This window comes from Papio anubis, chromosome 18 (assembly GCF_008728515.1).
Source record: "Papio anubis isolate 15944 chromosome 18, Panubis1.0, whole genome shotgun sequence".
In the NCBI taxonomy this organism is placed as follows: Eukaryota; Metazoa; Chordata; class Mammalia; order Primates; family Cercopithecidae; genus Papio; species Papio anubis.
In genome coordinates this window covers 70986766-71008099 of record NC_044993.1, presented here as the reverse complement: position 1 = coordinate 71008099, position 21334 = coordinate 70986766, and the positions used below count along the sequence as shown (strand labels likewise).

Sequence of the window (21334 nt, the reverse complement as noted above, 5' to 3'; positions counted from 1 at the left end):
CCAGGGTCAGATTCCTTGGCCCTCCCCACAGCTGGCTGTGAAGGCTGACATCTCCCCCTTCTCTCCCACTTCGGGTGGTAACACTCTCCCCCCACCTGCTTCCAGGCAGCCTGCTCCAGAGGTGCAGCTGTGTCCCTGTGCCCCAGAGGGACAGCTGACAGTTCGAATTTTGGTGGACTTGTAAAGAAATAAAGAGGGGCCACTTTGGAGAAGGCCATTTTACTTCGGGCGTTTTAATTACATTGCTGAGGCCGGAAAGCAATGCCTCGGGCAGGGAAGGACAGCCGTGAAAGTGGAAGGAGAGGGAAGTGAGGTGTGGTAGGAAAGGACATTCCTGCAGGCCTCCGCTGTGGAGGACCCCGGGTAGGTGGCGCAGGGCACGGCTGGCGGAAGGCGGGCCAAGCTAGTATAGCGTCTCGCGGGCGTGGGTGCGCAGGTGGCGCAGCAGGTGGGAGTTGCGGCTGAAGCTGCGGCCACATTGCGTGCAGGAGTAGGGCCTGGCGCCCGTGTGCACCAGCAGGTGTCGCAGCAGATTGCAGCTGCGGCTGAAGCTCTTGCCACACTCCACGCACTCCTGCGGGGGCTCGGCCTGCTCCTGCCCTGGCTCCGCATGGGTAGCCAGGTGCCGCCGCAGATGCGCGTTGCGCCGAAAGCTGCGACCGCACGTCTGACAGCTGTAGGGCCGCTCGCCCGTGTGGCTGCGGCGGTGGCGGGCCAGGTTGGAGCTATTGCGGAAACGGTGGCCGCAGGTGTCGCAGGCGTGGGGCTTTTCCCCTGTGTGGATGCGCTGGTGGCGCGCCAGGTGGGCGCTCTGGCTGAAGCCCTCGCCGCACTCGCTGCAGCGGCAGGGCTTCTCGCCAGTGTGGCTGCGCTGGTGGCGGGCTAGATCCTGGGTCTGGCCGAAACTCTTCCCGCACTGGGTGCAGAGGTGGGGCCGAGGGCCACCGTGGGTCAGCAGGTGGCGGGCAAGACTGGCCCGGCGCACGAAGCGCTTCCCACACTGCGGACAGGCGTAGGGCTTCTCGCCCGTGTGCACCCGTTGGTGGCTGACCAGCTGCGAGCTTTGCGTGAAGCTGCGGCCGCAGGCCTGGCAGGAGAAGGGCCGCTCGCCTGTGTGCACCCTCCGGTGGGCCACCAGGTGCTCGCTGCGCCGGAAGGCCTTGCCGCAGTCGCTGCACACGAAGGGCCTCTGGTCGGAGTCCCGGCGGCGGCTGCCAGAGCCTTCGGAGGACCGGTGGTCCTTGTCCCTGGCGTGGATCCGCAGGTGGCGCTTAAGGCTGGAGCGGCGCTGGAAGGTCTGGCCGCAGTGGGAGCACAGGACTTCGGTCAGCGGTGGCGCTTCGGCCTTGCTCTCAGGAGCGCAGGGAGGCTTCTGGTCCTGGGCGTGCGCCAGCAGGTGCTGCACAAGGCTGGCGCGGCGCTGGAAGCCGCGGCCGCACTCGGCGCACAGGAAGGCCGGCTCGGAGGAGTGGGTCAGTAGGTGCTTGCTCAGGTGCGAGCTCTGGCGGAAGCGGTGGCCACACAGGTGGCAGGCGTGCGGCCGCTCGTCCGTGTGAGTGCGCATGTGCAGCTTGAGAATGGAGCTGCGGCCGAAGCTCTTCCCGCAGCAAAGGCACAGAAAGGAGCGCCCGGCCGGGTGCGAGTGCAGCTGGTGCGCCTTCAGGCGAGACAGCTGCGGGAAGCTCACCCCGCAGTCTGCGCAGATGAACTGCAGCTCCGGATTGGGCTCGGGGACGCCCTCAGCCACTTTGACCTCCAAAATTTCACTGCCGCCAAGAAGGGACCCATCTCCACCAGGGCCACTCGCCGCAGCGCCCCGTCCGAGCGTCTGGACGCAAGGCTCTCCCGGCACCCCAGGACTATCTGTCTGAGACTCTGCTAAGATGGCAGTGGGCCAGGCAGCCCCTTTGGGCTCTTCTTGTTTAAATTCCTCCTTGTCTGGGGTTCTGCTTCCAAATCCTGGGAAACAAGAGAAAACAGAGATGGTCAGGCCTATTCCCAGGGCCCCTATCAATCACCAGAACCTGATTGGCCTGGAAGTGGAAAGAAACCCAGGATCCTGCAAAGCTGGTAGGTGAAAGGCCAGGCACGGTGGTTCACGCCTGTAATTTCAGCACTTTGGGAGGCCGAGGCGAGTGGATCACTTGAAGTCAGGAGTGAGTTCGAGACCAGCCCGGCCAACATGGTGAAGCCCCGTCTCTACAAAAAATAAAAAATTAGCTGGGTGTGGTGGCGTGCGCCTGTGGTCCCAGCCACTCGGGAGGCTGAGGCAAGAGAATCACTTGAACCCGGGAGGCGGAGGTTGCAGTGAGCCGAGATGGTGCCACTGCACTCCAGCCTAGGCAACAGAGCGAGACTCCATCTCAAAACAAACAAACAAACAAACAAAAAACCTGGTAGGTGGGTAGAGAGGATAGAGGTCAAACAAGGGTGCCCTTTTATTTGACCTCAAAACAAAAAGTTAGCTGGGCATGGTGGCACACACCTGTAGTCCCAGCTACTCGGGAGGCTGAGGTGGGAGGATTACCTGAGCCCAGGAGTTCCCGGCTGCAGTGAGCCATGATTGTGCCACAGTCTGGGCGAGTAACATCCTGTTTCAAAAAACAAAAAGGCCAAAAAGTCAGGTAGGGTCTGGAACTTCAGGCAAAGAAGCGGTGTTGGCCGGTCACGGTGGCTCGCGCCTGTAATCCTAGTATTTTGGGAGGCCAAGGTGGGAGGATTGCTTGAGCCCGGGAGTTGAGACTAGCCTGGGCAACACAGCGAGACTCCATCTCTTAAAAAAAAAGACAAGAGGCCGGGCGCGGTGGCTCAAGCCTCTAATCCCAGCACTTTGGGAGGCCGAGACGGGCGGATCACGAGGTCAGGAGATCGAGACCATCCTGGCTGACACGGTGAAATCCTTGCCTCTACTAAAAAATACAAAAACTAGCCGGGCGAGGGTGGCGGCGCCTCTGTAGTCCCAGCTTACTTCGGAGGCTGGAGGCGGTGAGAATGGCAGGAACCTCGGGAGGCGGAGCTTGCAGCGAGCCGGAGATCTGCCACTGCACTCCAGCCTGGGCGGCAGAGCGGTGACTCCGTCTCCAAAAAAAAAAAAAAAAAAAAAAAAGACAAGAAAAGAAAAAGAAAGAGGCATCAGTGGTCACTACTCCAGGGAAGGGTTGCTTACCCAGGGGGTGTGCAGGCCACGCCTTATTCTCTGGCACATCCTCAAAGGTCAGGGACTCCTAAATAAGAGCAGAAACCTTTAGTCAGAGAGGATCATGCCCAGGACCTGTGGGAATGAAACACTCCCAGGACTGGAATCAGGAAGGTATGATTTGCTAAAAACTACAGTGGTAGGGAAGCTCCCCGGGGCTTGAGAACATCTTCGGTGGCGCCCCAGCTCACCTCTCAGCACAGTCAGCCAGCTCCTGATCTCCTGAACTCTCCTCTGGCCATGGTGAGGGGCCCTGGGGGCCTGACAGCATTGGGGAGGAAGCACTGTTAGAAGGCAGTCTCCTGCCTGCCATGTGGCTGCAAGGACATGCACCACATCATCGGGCCCTGTGAAGACACCTTGGTGCTCTCCTTTCCGGGTCACTCCTGGGAGGCCCCACTTCTCACCCCACCCTGGCAGACATCCAGGTCAGCCCCAACACCCAGTCCTGGCCTCCTAGGGCACACAGGCTCCTCACTGCTTTCTTGCAGGGCCCGGAATGTCTCTGGGGCCCCGGCTCAGTGGCTGCTTTGAACTTGGGGGAAGTCTCCACTGTCCCAGCTCAGCAGGCTTGGCAGGCCTTGGCTGGGCTGGGGGAAGCCCATCCGATGGGCCCAGCACTGAAGGTTCTTCTGCAGGCAATTCCTTCTTGGGGCTGTGGCTGGGGACCTGGGAAGCACACCTCCAAGGTGACGCCTAGTAACGGGGACAACTCTTCTTGCCAGCATTACAACTAAAAATCCTGTTCAAAACACATTCAAGCTAAGTGACTCCTGGGTAGCCTGTGTCCTTCTGACCGAGGGACATGGGACAGAAACGAGGTGAGAGTCAGACAGGGTAGTGGAGCATGAGGTAAATGAAGGAAATGTCCAGGTGGGGAAAGTGGAGTTTCCAGAGATTGTTCACTGGGGCTTATCAAGTTTCATCATCTGCATACTGCTCAGTCCACTGCCCCACCCTTCTCACCAGCGTGCCTCCGCTGGGCACCTCGGTGGATGCTCCAGCAGCAGCACCACCTCCTCCTCCTCCTGGAGGCTGCCCCTGCAGGTTTGCCCCAGAGTGAGCACACCCCAGCAGTCTGCCTGCCCAGCCCGTGATCTACTGGGGTGGGCAGAGTCGTCGTAGCCAGTGGCTTAGAGCCCGGAGCCGGCTCAGGGATGCCTCGTGGCCCCATGTCCTCCTGATACTGGAAGCATCTGAACAGCTGGTGAGCCACCTGGCTCAGCCTGGACTCCTGGCCTCAGTCCTCTGGGCTGGGCAGCCTCCTCCTCCTCCAACTCTTGACTTCCCCCAGCTGCTCCTGCCCAGGCAAGCCAAGACTACCCTTCAAGCATCCTTCACTGTGGGATGCTCTCCCACAGCCGTGCACCCCACCTCGGCCCTCCTCTTACCACACTCCAAGGTGAACACCCTGGGTTAGGATCTGAGGAAGCTGGCCGCATTAACCTAGGTCATCCAAGCAAAGACATCAATACTTTGCACCCAGAGGAAGAGTTTTACTCATTGGGTAATGGCTCATGAGGGCAGGCACCGGGTCTCAGGGTTACCAACAAAGCAAAGGCCAGAGAAACGACAGTTCTGTATTATCATCCTCCTTAAACATTTAGAAATTTGCATCACTTGGCTGGTGCAGTGGCTCACACCCAATCCCAGCACCCCAGAGTGTGCCCAGGCCGGGCGACCGGCACAGAGATCTCCTGGCCAACACGGTGAAACCTTCTTACCAAAAATACAAAACACCATGGATAATTAGTCCCAGCTGCTGGGGAGGCTGAGGCAAGAGAATGGCTGAACCCAGGAAGTGTGAGCTTGCAGTGAACCGACCACTGCACTCCGCCCAGCAACAGAGCCAGACTCTGTCTCAAAATAAAAAGGTCAAGTATGGTGGCTCACACCTGTAATCCCAGCACTTTGGGAAAGCCGGTGGCAGGCGGGATCACGAGGTCAGAGACGAGACCATCCTGGCTGCACGGCAGTGAAACCCTGCCTCTACTCAAAAATGCATGAAAAATTAGCTGGGCCTGGTGGCGGCTACTTCGTAGTCTCTGAAGCACTTGGGAGGCTGAAGCAGGAGAATGCATGGAACTGGAGGTGCAGTGAGCTGGAGATCGCACTTCACCAGCACTCCATAGCCTGGCTACAGAGTGAGACTTGTTCAAAAAAAAAAAAAAAAAAAAAAAGAGAGAAATTTGCATCACTTTCTCCCAAGTGACTAAAGTGACCATCCTGAAAGAGAAACAACCCACTCTTCCCTTCTTCCTGATGTAGCCACTGGGAGCACATGCATCAAGACGGGATCCTGGCTAAACAAGTTTGTTTTTACAGCTTTTTTTTTGATATGGAGTCTTGCTATATCACCCAGGACTGGAGTGCAGTGGTGCAGTGGCATCTCAGCTCACTGCAGCCTCCACCTTCCAGGTTCAAGCGATTCTCGTTCCTCAGCCTGGGTTTACAGTAACTGGGATTACAGGCCTGTGGCACCACGCCCAGCTAATTTTTGCATTTTTAGTAGACACAACGGTTTCACCATGTTGGCCAGGCTGGTCTTGAACTCCTGACCTCAAGTGATCAGCCCGCCGCAGTCTCCCAAAGCGCTGGGATTAAGGTGTGAACCACTGGCACCAAGCCTGTTTATTTAATTTTTAATTTAATTAAGTAATTTATTTACTTTTTGAAGACAGGGTCTCACTATGTCACCGAGGTTGCAGTGCAGTGGCGCAATCACGGCTCACTGCAGCCTTGATCTCCTGGGCTCAAGTGATCTTCCTGCCTCAGCCTCCCGAGCAGCTGGGACTACAGGTGCATATCACCACGCTGGGCTAATTTTATTTATTTTTTGTTGAGATGAGGTCTCATTATGTTGCCCAGGCTGGTCTCAAACGCCTGGGCTCAAGTGATCCACCTGCCTCAGCCTCTCAAAGTGTTGGGATTACAGGTGTGAGCCACTGTGCCTAGCCCAAAAATGCCTAATCTCAATCCAACCGGCCTTTATTTATTTATTTATTTGAGATAGAATTTCACTCTTGTTGCCCAGGCTGGAGTGCAACGGCAAGATCTCGGCTGACTGCAACCTCCGCCTCCCGGGTTCCAGTGATTCTCGTCCCTCAGCTTCCCGAGTAGCTGGGATTACAGGTATGCGCCACCACACCCCACTAATTTTGTATTTTTAGTAGAGACGGGGTTTCACCATCTTGGCCAGGTTCGTCTCGAACTCTTGACCTCAGGTGATCTGCCCGCTTCGGTCTCCCAAAGTACTGGGATTCCAGGCGTGAACCACCCTGCCCGGCCTAACTGTGGCCTTTAGATCCAACTTCCAATGTTTAGGGCCTTGCAGGGAATATGGAACAAGTCAGACCATCTCTCAAAGAAATTGGCCTGAGTTACTCAGTGTCATAAAAAGTAAGTGCCTGTAGGAGGCGCTATTGGAGAGTAGCCCAAAGAAGTCTCACAACCAAGTGGGTGAACCTAAATTGGATCCTCATTCATTTTTCTTAAAGGCTTTAAAAGACATCCTGGGGCCAGTTGGAAAATTTTGAGTATGGTGGGGATGGATACTAGACGATAATAGTATGACTACTCATTTCTGAGATGAGAGTCTAGTCTTGCAATATATAGGAAATGGCTGCGTTCTTAGGAAACGCTGAAGAGTTTGGAGAAGGGGCCTGAAGGCTCAGCCACATTTATGGACTGACGATGAGATACATATATTAATGTTCATTTCACTGCTTTTTCAAGTTCTCTGGATGTTTTCAAATTTTCAAAATAAAAGGTTAGAGGGGCTGGAGTCATGCCTGTTAACCCAGCACTTTGGGAGGCCTAGGCAGGAGGATCACTTGAGCCTCAGGAGTTCAAGGCCAGCCCTGGGCAACATGGCAAGACCTCCATCTCTAAAAAAACTTAAAATGTAGGGCTGGGTGTGGTGGCTCACATCTGTTAATCCCAGCACTATGGGAGGCCGAGGCAAGCAGATCACAAGGTAAGGAGATCGAGACCATCCTGGCTAACATGGTGAAACCCCGTCTCTACTAAAAATACAAAAAATTAGCTAGGGGTGGTGGCGGGTGCCTGTAGTCCCAGCTACTCGGGAGGCTGAGGCAGGATAGTGGCGTGAACCCAGAAGGTGGAGCTTGCAGTAAGCCGAGATCATGCCACTGCACTCCAGCCTGGGCGACACAGTGAGTTAAATTAGTCACAGTGAGCTAAATTAAAAATTTAGCTTACCAGGCGCAGTGGCTCTTGCCTGTAATCCCAGCACTTTGGGAGGCCGAGAAGGGTGGATCGCAAGGTCAGGAGATAGAGATCATTCTGGTTAACACGGTGAAACCCCGTCTCTACTAAAAATACAAAAAATTAGCCAGGTGTGGTGGTGGGTGCCTGTGGTCCCAGCTACTCGGGAGGCTGAGGCAGGAGAATGGTGTGAATCCAGGAGGTGGAACTTGCAGTGAGCCGAGATCGCGCCACTGCACCCCAGCCTGGGTGACAGAGCCAGACTCCGTCTCAAAAAAAAAAAAAAAAAAAAAAAAAAAGGGTCAGCTGTGGCTCAAGCCTGTAATCCCAGCACTTTGGGAGGCTGGGTAACCGCCGGATCACGCAGGTCAGGGAGATCGAATCATCCTGGTTAACACGCAGAAACCCCGGCTCTACTAAAAATACAAAAACCAGCCGGGCAGGTGGGTGGACGCCTGCAGTCCCAGCTACTCGGGAGGCTGAGGCAGGAGAATGGCGAACCCTCGGGAGGTGGAGCTGCAGTGAGCTGGAGATCCCGCCACTGCACTCCAGCCTGGTGACAGAGCGAGACTCCATCTCAAAAAAAAAAAAAAAAAAAAAAAAATGTAACCAGTCATGGTTGTGTATACCTGTGGTCCTAGCTACTTGGAAGGCTGAGGTGGCAAGATTGCTTGATCCCAGGAGGTTGAGGCTGCGGTGAGTGAGCTGTGACTGCAACACTGTACTCCAGCCTAGGCGACAGCCTGAGCTCCTGTCTCAAAAAATAAAAAATGTAAAATAAGTCACTTATCGCCACCAGGGGGCACTGACAACCTCCCCCAACCTCCTCCCAAGTCTAGGACTGTGGGGCTTCTCCTTCCTGGTCTGGTAGCCCAGTGCCACCCACAGGGGATTCAGTTCAGTCCTGCTCAACTAATTGAGGCTGGATGACTTAAGCTTTTCTGAGCGGAGCAGGCTCGTATTTTTGTTAGATCTCTGAGGCACTTTTTACATTTTATTTCAGACAGGGGTCATTTTATAGACATGGAAACCCAGGCTCCTGCCCTCTGCTTTCTGCCCTTCCTGTTCTCTAGCCTCAGGGCTACACAAGGGAACCTCTCCTAGAGCCTCCCACTCTCCACTCCCAGTTGGCACCCCAGGTAGGGGGATGTGAAGAAAGCCTGAAGCACCACTCCCCCCACCTGAGTGGCACAGGGCACTGTCCAGCACATAGTGGCTGGCACACAGTAGGCATCCATGAGCACGAGCTATTACTGTTCTCATTGCTGATGATGACAACACCAGGCACCGCAGCAGTGACTCATAGTTCTATTGCACCCATCACCCATTCTACAGCCGAGGACACTAAGGCTCAGCAAAAAGGTAACCCAGTGGCCGGGTGCAGTGACTCAGGCCTGTAATCCCAGCACTGTGGGTGGCCGAGGTGGGTGGATCACCTGAGGTCAGGAGTTCGAGACCAGCCTGACCAATATGGTGAAACCCTTGTCTCTGCTAAAATTACAAAAATTAGCTGGATGTGGTGGCATGCGCCTGTAGCCCCAGCTACTCAGGAGGCTGAGAGAGGAGAATTGCTTGAACCTGGGAGGCGGAGGTTGCAGTGAGCCAAGATCACGCCACTGCACTCCAGCCTGGGCGACAGAGTGAGACTCCATCTCAAAAAAAAAAAAAAAAAAAATTATCCGGGAATGGTGGCATGCATCTGTGGTCCCAGCTGCTCGGGAGACTGAGGCAGGAGAATCGCTTGAACCTAGGAGGCAGAGGTTGCAGTGAGCTGAGGTTGCACCACTACACTCCAGCCTGGGCGATAGAATGAGACTCTGTCTCAAAAAAAAAAAAAAAAAAGGTAACCCAGCCTTGGGCAGCCTCTCCCTAGTAACAATGGCCTAGTTGAGAGCCTTGGCCAGTTCGGTGTACCCAATTAATATGAGCCTGAGGGTTCTCTGAACCTCTTTCTCAGGTGGGGTGTGTGTTGTGGTACAGAATGGGGGATTTTAAGCTTAGCCGCTGAGAAGGAGGGGGAGGTGATGCTAGAACATGACCCATCTCTCCCAACCTCCCCGAAACACACAGTATCTTCCAAGCCCCTCACCCCCACCCCATCTCCCCTCCATCTCCCAACCTCAGCTACCTGGGGAAGGACTCCGACAAAACTGGGAAGTTCCCTGCCCCAGTCCCATCCCATCCAGGCGTTGAGATGCTTCCTAGCGTTAACCCTTAAGCTCCCAGTTTGGGAGCCGGATGGGGACAGGGTGGGGCCAGATAAATGAAGACAAAGTGAGAAATCCAGATTTCAACCCCTGCATGTGTGAGAGTGTAACCACCCCCGAGCCAGAACTATGCTTTCCTGCCCTCTGGCATCCACTCCAGGCAGCCCCCATCCCCCTCAACCCGTCTCTCCCCACTAGGGCGATGCAGTGCCTCAATCACAGATGAGTGTATTTCTCTGCCTGGCCTGGGAGTAGGAGCTGTGACTAGTTCAATGAGTGTTCATCCAGCACTTGAAGTTACTTCAATGTCTATTAGCAGCAATTAGGAAATGGCAATGATTCTGGCCAACTCAAAGGAAAGCACATAACAACGTCTAGGGCAGAAAAGGTCTGTGATAAATGATCAGAAAAATGGTGTTGTGAGGCCGGATGCGGTGGCTCATGCCTATAATCCCAGCATTTTGGGTGACCGAGGCAAAAGGATCGCTTGAACCCGGGAGGTCAAAGCTGCAGTGAGACATGTTCGCGCCACTGCACACCAGGCTGGATAAAAGGGGAAGACCCTGTCTCAAAAAAAAAAAAAAAAAAAGAAAAGAAAAAAAAAGTGAGGGGGAGGGGAGAGAAAATGGGATTGTGTTTCACTGGTTTTTAGTAGCATGCACAAAATAACAAGAAAACCAATCACTGCTCATCCACTGCCCTGCAGGAGAAGCGGGCAGGTACTGAGCGTCCAGCGATTAGGCTCATTTCATCCCGGTCCAGCCCATGCACTAAATAATCATTTCTCCCTTTGCGAAGTGCAAAGTTGCACTTGGTGACGTGCTCAGGGTCACACCAGATGGAGCCAAGATTTGCTTTAGGCTGAGAACGTAGGTCTAGAACACAGTGCCAGAGCTCTGAAACAGAAAAGGAACTGATCTCCACCTGCTCTGTGCCATTTTCCTAGCCTTAACCGAAATATCACAGCATGAAACAAAAAAAATAAGAGGATTCCAAATTTCAGCCCTCAGGCCGAGCCACACAGGGAGGCCGGAATCTCCAGGTGAGGTCTCTCCAAAAGGTTTCAAAGAGGTGGAATTCGAGACAAGTTGGCTTCAGAGAATTTCTCCCTCCCCCCAGATCTCCAGGACAAAAGCTCTGTTAATATGCACCTCTGTTGGGGGTGGGCTGGGTAGGGAAGCAGGCGGAGGCTCTACAGCCACCATCCAACATTTGACCAGCTTAATTTGGAGCCCAGGGTGGAGGTGCTGCCACGAGACCCATCCAGGTCATGTGAGAGCCCAGAGTTGGGGAAGGGGGCAAAGGTGGGGTCCGCGGCCGGGAACACCCCCTTTCTCCCTGGACACAGTTGGCAGATGCCTGATTTGTTGTTTGGTGGTGGGCTTCCCTCTGCGTGCTGGGCTGAGTGGACAAGGCCCATCAGTCCACCTGGGAGCATGTGAAGCCAGCCTTCTTCAATGTCACAGGAAGTTCTGCGATCTCCCTCCTCCCCAACGCCCCCATCGCAACAGGTCCACCAAGCTGGCTGACACAAGGCTCCCCAGCAGACCCTCTACATCCTCCCAAGGCTCTTCCAGCCCCCACCCCAGCACCAAGGCCTGGAGCTTCCCCTGCTCTCTCCAAGCTGCTGTGAACTCCTAGCACCCGTTCTGGCAGCCTGCACCCCGGCCTCCCTCCAACTCACCACTCCGAGTCCCCACTACACAGGCAGAGATGCTAGGGGGGTTCTCTGAGGACTCCAGGGCCAAAGCCAGCCTCCGCCAGCCTAGGGAAGGGCTCTGGGAAAATGGAACAGGAAGTTCCTTGCCCCAGTCCCATCCCATCCAGGTGATGAGGGGCTTCCTAGAGTTAACCCTTAAGCTCCCAGTTTGGGAGCGGGATGGGAAGAGGGCGGGGCCAGGGACATGAAGACAAAGTGAGAAATCCAGATTTCAATCCCAGCATGTGTGAGTGTAACCATCCCCCAAGCCAGAACTACCACCTCCCAAATGAAGACTGGCCTGGTGCCCCTTGCAGGTCTGCCCATCTTTCTTTTGGGCTAAGAGCTGCCATTTTTAAATGCCCACAGTGTGCTGGTTTCTTTGCTAGGCTTTTCATTCACGTGACTACTCTTTGCAATGGCCTCCTGTGTGCCAGGCACTGTTACAAAGCAGGGGCTAAGGACCCAGAGAGAAACTGGAGGAATAAGGCCCTGCTCTCAGGGTCTTACATTTTAGGGCAAAGGAGCAGCGACGGTGCTAGGAAAAAATGGAACAGGAGGATGTGATGGGGCAGAGGCTGCTCCATCTAAACGGTCACCTAAAGTCCTCCGAGTCCTGCCAGGTGGTTTTGTCCCAACTTTACCGATGACGAAGCAAGGGCTCCCCAGGAGGGAAGTGACCTCACCAACAGCGTTTGGGCCCAAACCAATTCCTTCCCTGTGCTTAAAGTGCCTTCTTGGGTTGTGCCCTTGGCTGCAGCTCGTGCCTTACTGAGCGTTCAGAGCCCCCGGGGAGTCAGGACCACCTCTCAGGTGTTGGCCGTTTCCCCGGCCTAGACCCCTCGGTCCTTTGGGGCCTGGACCCGCCTGACTGGCTCATCTGCCGGGTCTTTGTTTTCCTGCACTTAACATCTGAGCTCATCCTGTTCTTATTTCAGTTGTCTAGTGCTCCCTGCGCACGACGGTCTTTCTCCTTGGTCTGCTCTGCATTCCCCGCGTCCAGCGCCTCGCGCTTCCAGTCGCGGGCTCCTCCCACACCATAATTTGTCCAGTGGCAGGGCCAGAAAAACCCGCCCCCAGGGAAGTGGGCCCGAAGGCCAAGGGGCGGGGCGGGGTTCTGTAGGGCAGGAGGGGGCGTGTCCGGGGCGGGGTGGGGTGCTGTAGCGCCGGAGCGGGTGTGGCCTTGGCGGGACCAGGCAACCACTAGAGGCTGGGAAGCGAGAGGCGTGGAGACTCTCTCATCACACCCGGTTAATTTTTTTTTTTTTTTGTATTTTTTGTAGAGATGGGGTTTCACCATGTTGGCCAGGCTAGTCTTGAACTCCTGACCTCAGGTGATCCACCTGCCTTGGCCTCCCAAAGTGCTGGGATTACAGGCATGAGCCACTGCACTCAGCCTCTTTGATCAACTGAGGTCAGGAGTTCAAGACTCGCCTGGACAACATGGTGAAACCCCATCTCTACTAAAAATTTTTGTTTCTTTTAAAATTGTAATTCTCCCAATTCCACTTATTTTATTTTATTTTGTTAGAGACAAGGTCTTGCTATATCTCCCAGGCTGGACTCAAACTCCTGGGTTCAAGTGATCCTCCCACCTTGGTCTACCAAGGAGCTGGGACTACAGCTGGGACTCCATGCCATCGAGCGTTCTTTCCCTCTCATTGGTGAATGATTTTCCTCATTACATCAGTTATTCATTCTACTGTGGGTAGACAGTGGGAAGTTTTCAGTTTGGGGCTATCTGTAGTTGTTTTCATATGTCTCTGGTGACCATATATGGGACAGCAGTCTGAAATAGGTGAAGAGCAAAGTGGGAGGTTTTATCTTTGGGAGGTAAGGACTGCACGTGTGTACTCCGAGTTCTGAGGCCACCGAGGGAGCCTCAGGGACTGGCCTCCGGGCAGAGCTGCTCTCACTGCCCTGGGCACTGGGGACAAGACCAGGACAAGCAGGACCCTGTGCATGTTTCCTCGAATGGCTTATGGTCGCTTCTGAAAGATGCTGGGTGTCTGTTGACGTTCGGGCTACCAGTGACATCTAATCTGGTCATCTGCCAGGGTGTGCAGGGGGAGTGGTGCTTTTCAGGTGTAGGAACAGCTCTGGAAATAAACGAGGGATGTAAAAGGAGACAGACTGAGCTTCTAGCCCTAGGCCCTCCACAGCCCTGCTGCATGTGTCCTTGGCGAACTCACTTTTCATTTGAAAACCATCACTGCCTCCTCTGTAATGCATGAACGATGATCCTACCTGCCAGATGAATTGCAGGAGAGGGTTGCAGAAGAGGAGGTTTGCAAAAGCACTGAGACCTTAAAGATAATAAACGTGTATGAATCCGTACCTGAAACTAGGGGGCGCTAAAGAGAGTGTGGTCCCTGCAGGGTTGGGGTGAAGTGTGCGGAGTGGGAGGGGGAACCTTTGGAGTAGTGTCCTCCAAGAGAAGTGTGGTGCCACCCACAGCCGCAATTTTAAATTTTCTGGTAGCCACAATTAAAGAGGTAAAAGGAAACAGGTGCGATTAATTTTTTTTTTTTTTTTTTGAGACAGATTTTCGCTCTTGTTGCCCAGGCTGGAGTGCGATGGCCCGATCTCGGCTCACCACAACCTCCACCTCCTGGGTTCAAACAATTCTCCTGCCTCAGCCTCCTGAGTAGCTGGGATTACAGGCATGCACCACCACACCTGACTAATTTTGTATTTTTAGTAGAGACAGGGGTTTCTCCATATTGGTCAGGCTGGTCGCGAACTCCCAACCTCAGTTGATCCGCCTGCCCCGGCCTCCCAAAGTGCCGGGATTACAGGCCTGAGCCACCGCGCCCGGCCAGCAATTAATTTTAATAATACGATTTAGTTAACTCGTTATATCCAAAATGTTATTATTTCAACAAACACAGAAAATTGTTAATGACTTGCTGCACATTCTTTTTTCTCATAAAAGTCTTCAAAATCCAGTGTGCATTTTACAGTGAGAGCACATCTGAGCTCCGCCTCGCCCCATTTAAAGCACTCAATAGCCATCTGTGGCTTTGGGGCGGTTCTGGGACCTCAGAGTTGTGGTGTTTCCTGCGGGGAAAGACTATTGTGGCTGCTGGAGGGCGGAGGAAGAATAACAATAGGCGAAGTGCAGGGCACCGGGGTCTCTTAGGAGAACACAGCTGCTTGCTGAAATAATTAGGAGTCCAAAACCTCTGCAAGGAAGAAGGGGAGATGGGAAATGAGGAAGGAGCCCCGGGGGACACCGGGGAAGGGAGAAAATGAGCCGGGGCAGCTTGATTTGCAGCAAATTTATTATTTTAAAGGCCCGGCAAGGTCGGGCACGGTGGCTCACTCTTGTAATCCCAGCACTTTGAGAGGCCAAGGCAGGTGGATGACCTGAGGCCAGGAGTTCAAGACCAGCCTGGCCAACATGGTGAAACCCCTGTCTCTACTAAAAATACAAAAATTAGCTGGGCGTGGTGGCGGGCGCCTGTAGTCACAGCTGCTCGGGAGGCTGAGGCAGGAGAATTGCTTGAACCCAGGAGGCGGAGATAGTAGTGAGCTGAGATGGCACCACTGCACTCCAGCCTGGTGACAGAACGAGACTCTGTCTCAAAGAAAAAAAAAAAAGACCTGCCCAGAAGGTAGGTCACTCCCAGTCAGTAGAATTTTTGTTGATTTGGGATTTGGGAGGGTGAGCACTTAGAACCACAGTCCAGGCCAGTGCAGTGGCTCACACCTCTAATCCCAGCACTTTGGGAGGCTGAGGTGGAAAGATCACTTGAGCCTAGGAGTTTGAGACCAGCCTGGGCAACACAGTGAGATCTCTACAAATATTTTAAAATTAGCTGGACATGGTGGTGCATGCCTGTAGTCCCAGCTACTTAGGAGGCTGAGGCAGGATGATCACTTGAGCACAGGTGGTTGAGGCTGCAGTGAGCCATGATCACACCACTGCACTCCAGTCTGGATGACAGAGCCAGACCGTGTCTCAAACACACACAAACACACACACACACACACACACACAGAGAGAGAGAGAGAGAGAGAGAGAGAGAACCATGTCCCAGCTGCAAAGACTGCACAGCGCTGGGAAAGTATTTTGGTCCCTATACACGCCACAAAAAAAAGAGAGAGAGAGTGTTGAACCTACCTCCACGGTTTGTCCTGGGGGTGGTCCCAGCATGGCTTGTTCAGGACCATCTTGGCCCTGCTCTGAAACCCCTATAAGGAGCGAGGCCCTTCTAACTGGTTAAGCACCTTAGTTTTCTTACTGCAAGGTAGTGCCAAAGCATATGATTCCGAATAACTCCCAGCATAAGCTGGGTGCAATGGCTCACATCTGTAGTCCCAGTTTCGTGAGAGGCTAAGCCATTGGCTCACTTGAGCCCAGAAGTCGGAGTCCAGACTGAGCAAATATCAAGACTCTGTTTCTAAGAAGAAAAAACAAACAAACACACAACATAAAATATTTGCATGTCAGTTCCTTCTCAAAGGACCTTGAACTTTCTGCTTTGTGATTCTCTCTGAAAGCTCTATTGCCAGTAGCAATCTTCAAGGTGACTGCTTAAAGAGTGGCAGTACATCCCTCTCTAGTATTTACATATTATTGATTCCAGCAAGACCTGCAGAGAGTTCCCTGTTTGGGGCACTCCCCTTTGCAAGTGCAGAATTGTGTACTGCAGGGAAAGCCAGGGCACTGGGCACCCCCGAGACATAACAGAGTTTCCACAGAGCCAACTGCTTGTAGGATGCTCATTTGGGCAATTCTGTTATTACTTAGAAATATATTATTAAGAAGGAAGTAGGTCTGGGTATAGTGGCCCACACGTGTAATCCCAGCATTTTGAGAGGCGGGAAAATCGCTTGAGCCCAGGAGTTTGAGATCAACCTGAGCAACATAGTGAGACCTCGTCACTACAAAAATTTTTGAAAAATTAGCTGGGTGTCTGGGCACGCTGGCTCACGCCTGTAATCCCAGTACTTTGGGAGCCTGAGGTGGGTGGATCACCTAAGGTCAGGAGTTTGAGACCAGCCTGGCCAACCTGGTGAAACCCCATCTCTACTAAAAACACAAAAATTAGCTGGGCATGGTGGTGGGTACCTATAATCCCAGCTACTTGGGGGACTGAGGCAGTAGAATCACTTGAACCTGGGAGGCGGAGGTTGCAGTGAGCCGAGATTGGAGACTGCACTACTGCACTCCAGACTGGGCGACAGAATGAGACTCCGTTTCAAAATAATAATAATGATTAATAAATAAATAAATAAATAAAAATAAATGAAAACATGCCCTGTCACTAACTTTTTTTTTGTTTTGTTTAGCATTCCTGTCCTTCCTGGTACCACTAGATTCTCCAGGCTCATCTCACATTTCTTACCAGAGTCCTAGAACTGGCCATTTATCTAAGGAGCCCTGGTTCTTATCCTTAATTGGTTTCTTAAAACAACAACAACAACAAAACAGTATAAAGCATTCGCAAAAACAGAATTTTTTTTTTTTTTTTTTTTTTGAGATGGAGTTTCACTCTTGTTGCCCAGGCTGGAGTGCAATGGTGTGATCTTGGCTCACTGCAACCTCTGCCTCCTGGGTTCAAGTGATTCTCCTGCCTCATCCTCCTGAGTAGCTGGGATTACAGGCATGCGCCACCACACCTGGATAATTTTGTATTTTATATATATTTTTTTTAGTAGAGATGGGGTTTCTCCAGTTGGTCAGGCTGGTCTCAAACTCCTGAACTCAGGTGATCTGCTCTCCTTGGCCTCCCAAAGTGCTGGGATCACAGGCATGAGCCACCGCACCCGGCCACAAAAACACAATTTTTAAAAGAATGAGATGAAAACATGGAAATTCTACATTTTTCACACTCAAGAGAGTGATAAGAACATGATAGAGATTTGTGGGAAAGAATGGAGAGGAGGAAATCTCAAGACTGGGGTGGGGATAGGAAGTAAAAGGACAGCAAGGCAGGTACCTGGGCGCCCTTGCCATCTGCTCCCGTGAGGGGCCTCCAATAGGGTTCCTCCAATGCCGCGCTGGTCAGAGTGGCTCCTACAGGCTCCCATCCCTGCTGGCTTCAGCGACTTTGGCTCATGTATGAGTGAATGCAGCCGAAACTCCACCCAACACTGGGCGATGCTTTGAGTATCAGGTAACAGGGAATGGCAGTAGCATCAGAAATGGGTATTTTCAGATGATGACAGAGTCCCGGCTTCCTAAAAATCCACCAACCCCTAAAGGGAAAGTAATTTAATTTACCCTAATTTCCAACCCACAGGGCCAACCTCAAAGCCTGCGTGAGGGACTATTGAACTTAGTTCCAATAAAGAGTCTCCGGCCTGCCCATCCTGTAAGCTGTCTCAGCTCCCAGGTAGAGACACTATACTGGATACTAGGATGTGGGTATTTGGGGTTTTCTTGTCCTGAAGTTCACAGCTTGCCTGACGCTAACAAGCCTGATAATCAAATAAAGAAGTGCTGACTGGGCGTGCTGGCTCATGCCTGTAATTCCAGCACTTTGGGAGACCAAGGTGCGCAGATCGTTTGAGGCCAGGAGTTAGAGACTATTCTGATGAACATGGTGAAATCTCGTCTCTACTAAAAATACAAAAAATTAGCTCAGCATGGTGGCATGCACCTGTAGGTCTAGCTACTAGGGAGGCCAAGGCTCGAGAATCACTTGAACCCAGGAGGCAGAGGTTGCAGCAAACCAAGCTCACACCACTGCACTCCAGCCTCGGCGACAGAGTGAGAAGCACCTGGTGTTGTTGCCTAGGGATGCTCTTCCTGTCCTCCCGGGGTTTGTTCAAGAGAGGAATAGGCTGTTTTCCCAACTGTGATAGGCAGGCTGCCCAGGCTGAGATTTGTGAGCCAGGCTTAGGCCAGGATCCTGGGGCTGAGGACACTCCTGCGGGCGTATGAGGATAGCCTCCACTCCCGCCCTATTTGCAAGCTCAGATGTCTGTTCATTCCTAGAAAGCCACCGAGGCTCCACGGTAGTAGCTGTTGGGGTGTTTCCTGTTACTGCAAGGCAAGGGTGTCAAGACGTGGGTGGTGAGTAGAAGCCTGGTTAAGGAAACTGTAACAGACCCATATAAGAGAATGCACCCTAGTTAAAAAAAAAAAAAAAAAAGCCGGGCGCGGTGGCTCAAGCCTGTAATCCCAGCACTTTGGGAGGCTGAGACGGGCGGATCACAAGGTCAGGAGATCGAGACTATCCTGGCTAACACGGTGAAACCCCGTCTCTACTAAAAAATACAAAAAACTAGCCGGGCGAGGTGGCGGGCGCCTGTGGTCCCAGCTACTCCGGAGGCTGAGGCAGGAGAATGGCGTAAACCCGGGAGGCGGAGCTTGCAGTGAGCTGAGATCTGGCCACTGCACTCCAGCCTGGGCGACAGAGCCAGACTCAGTCTCAAAAAAAAAAAAAAAGCAAGGCAACGCTGCATTTTTCTCCTATTTTTCTCCTTTTCTCTATGTTTTTTATGTTGAACATTCTCTAAGATATATATCACCGACACAGAGGGGGTAAGTCCCAGGTAGACCATATAGTATAGTCCCGTTTTTGAAACAAAACCAAACACCCGAAACAGGGGAGTGTGAGGCCGACCCTCGGCCGGGGAGGCTGGACCCGGGCGCCCTGGCGGGGGTTGGCGCCTCATGGATCGGAATCCCAGTTCCGGAGGTTGGACTCTTCCTTCTTAAGACCCCCGGGTCCCAGGCATGCAGGAGGCCTCGGCGCTCCCCCGTGGAGGCCCTCGACCAGGCAGCCTCAGTTTCCCCACGGGCGGAAGCCGACTCCAGGCTGGGGTGCCCTCGCCGCGATTGCCCCCGCGCCCCGGGCCGGACAGGTGGGGCGCCGCGAGAAGGCCCAGCAAGCCGGAAGTTGCAATGGGGCAGCCGGACGGAAAACGTGGGGACACCGGCCGGGGTCGGCCGCGTTAGGGTGACCCTCCCCGCTCCGTGGAGCTGCCGATCGGGGACGCGGACCAGAGCGCGCAGGTGAGGGCGGCGGGGAGGTGGGGGGCAGGGAAGGGGGCGGGGCCACGGGGATGCGGCCAATCAGCGGTGCCTCCCTTGGGCGAGGCGGGGCCGTTGCTTGGGCGACTTGCTCCAGCGTCTGTGTTCTGTGAACTGAGTCGCTGGGCGGTGCGGACCAGCTGGGCTGTGCGGACAGATGCACTTGGGGCTCCTGGGCCTCCTGCGGCCGCGTCGGTTTCTGGGACCGGGTAGCCTCCCCGCCTCCGGAGGCTCTCACGCCCTGGTGTCCGGTGGCCCTGGGAATTCTCATCTTTTAAAAATGCGTATTCCCTGGGTCCTATCTAACACTTCTGCTGGTTTCTTTTTCTCCTCTTTTAGAGTTAAATATTTGCTCTGCTCTTTTTTGTTGTTTGTTTTTTTTGAGACGGAGTCTCGCACCGTCGCCCGGGCTGGACGCGATCTCGGCTCACTGCAACCTCCGCCTCCCAGGTTCAAGCCATTCTCTTGCCTCAGCCTCCCAAGTAGCTGGGATTACAGGCACTCGCCACCACGCCCAGCTAATTTTTGTATTTTTAGTAGAGATGGCGTTTCACTATGTTGGCCAAGCTGGTGTCAAACTCCTGACCTCATGATCCGCCCGCCTGGCTTCCCAAAGTGCTGAGATTACAGGTGTGAGTCACCGCGCCAGGCCTGCTCTGCTCTTTATTATTCTCATTTTTATTTACCTTGCTCAGTTCTCTTATTTTCCCCTATGGTCGTCTCCTTCTTTCCTTCCTTCCTAAGGCAATCTACATCTCCCTGTCTCCAACCTGGCTTAGCCATCTTAATTAGTACCTATTATTTTTTTCTTACTTCAGATGGGTCTTTTTCCCCTATTTTTTATTATTCTGTAAGTCTTGACTTAACTGTCAGATCGATCTCTGAGAGTAGATCATCATTTATTTACTAAAGGAGGAGTCCTCTCCTTACTCAGAGTCAGTGAAGCCACCAGCTACAGGAGTTGGCCTTTGTTCAGTATTTACTATGCCCGAAGCTCTGCTAAGCGGCTTTGTGCATTATAGTCAATTTTTTTTTTTGAGACGGAGTTTCACTCTTGTTGCCCAGGCTGGGGTACAGTGGCGTGATCTTGGCTCATCACAACCTCTGCCTCCCAGGTTCAAGCAATTCTCCTGCCTCAGCCTCCCAAGTAACTGGGATTACAGGCATGTGCCACCATGCCCGCCTAATTTTTGTAGTTTTAGTAGAGACGGGGTTTCTCCGTTTTGGTCAGGCTGGTCTCGAACTCCTGACCTCAGGTGATCCGCCCGCCTCAACCTCCCAAAGTGCTGGGATTACAGGCGTGAGCCACTGTGCCCGGCCCCAGTTATAGTCAATTCTTGAGCCCAGCCCCAGTTATAGTAAAATATTGAGAGGTAAGTACGTCCCTGCACAGATGACCTGTGAGTTGAATGCAGACAGCAGGTGTGTTCTGCTGGACTTGTATGGAATTCTTAAATTTTAAAGAAACTTTGTCATAAATGCGTACGTCGCGGTGGCTCATACCTGCCAATCTAGCACTTTGGGAGCTGGCCCGGGAATGAATCCGAGTCCGGTGAGACCATCCTGGCTAACGGTGAAACCCGTCTCACTAAAAGCCCACAAAAATTAGCCAGGCGTGGTGGCGCCTGTAGTCTGCTCGCCGGGCTGAGAGCAGGAGAATGGCATGAACCTGGGGCCAGACTTGCTTGAGCTGAATCAGACCACTGCACTCCAGCCTGGGCAATAGAGACTCCATGGAAGCTCCTCCTGGAGTTCCATGTGCCTCCTCAGCCTCTGAGCAGCTGGGACTACAGAGAAATGCCAGGCTAGTTTTTTTTGAGGCAGGTGCTCTGTAGCCAGGGCGGCTGGAGTGCAGTGGCCGGATCTCAGCTCACAAGCTCACGCCTCCCGGAACAGCATTCCTACCTCCAACCTCAGGAGTAGCTGGGACTACAGCCTGCCACCTCGCCCAGCTAGGTTTTTGTATTTTTAGTAGAGGCAGGGGTTTCACCGTGTGGCAGATGGTCTCGATCCTC

General features: G+C 53.4%; 1 protein-coding gene and 1 long non-coding RNA gene across 2 annotated transcripts; both read right to left on the bottom strand.

Annotated features, from left to right (window-relative positions):
• Nucleotides 1–206: 206 nt before the first annotated feature.
• Nucleotides 207–8661, bottom strand: ZSCAN10 (zinc finger and SCAN domain containing 10). The gene is made up of 2 exons (XM_031657987.1): nucleotides 8538–8661; nucleotides 207–2007 (listed from the first exon to the last, which is right to left on the bottom strand). The coding sequence occupies exons 1-2, from the start codon at nucleotides 8659–8661 to the stop codon at nucleotides 404–406; spliced, it is 1728 nt and encodes a 575-aa protein (XP_031513847.1). The 3' UTR covers nucleotides 207–403.
• A 5446-nt stretch (nucleotides 8662–14107) lies between these two features.
• On the bottom strand, nucleotides 14108–17877 carry LOC108583397. Its single transcript, XR_001898004.2, has 3 exons — nucleotides 17278–17877; nucleotides 15456–15735; nucleotides 14108–14514 (listed from the first exon to the last, which is right to left on the bottom strand). It is a non-coding gene; the product is annotated as an uncharacterized LOC108583397 (long non-coding RNA).
• Between the last annotated feature and the right edge of the window lie 3457 nt (nucleotides 17878–21334).

Coding starts and splice junctions, on each gene's coding strand:
- ZSCAN10 (XM_031657987.1), bottom strand. CDS start 8,661: ATGGATGCCTACTGTGTGCCAGCCACTATGTGCTGGACAGTGCCCTGT. Junction 2,008..8,537: donor GTGCCAACTGGGAGTGGAGA/GTGGGAGGCTCT, acceptor GGTGATTGATAG/GGGCCCTGGGAATAGGCCTG.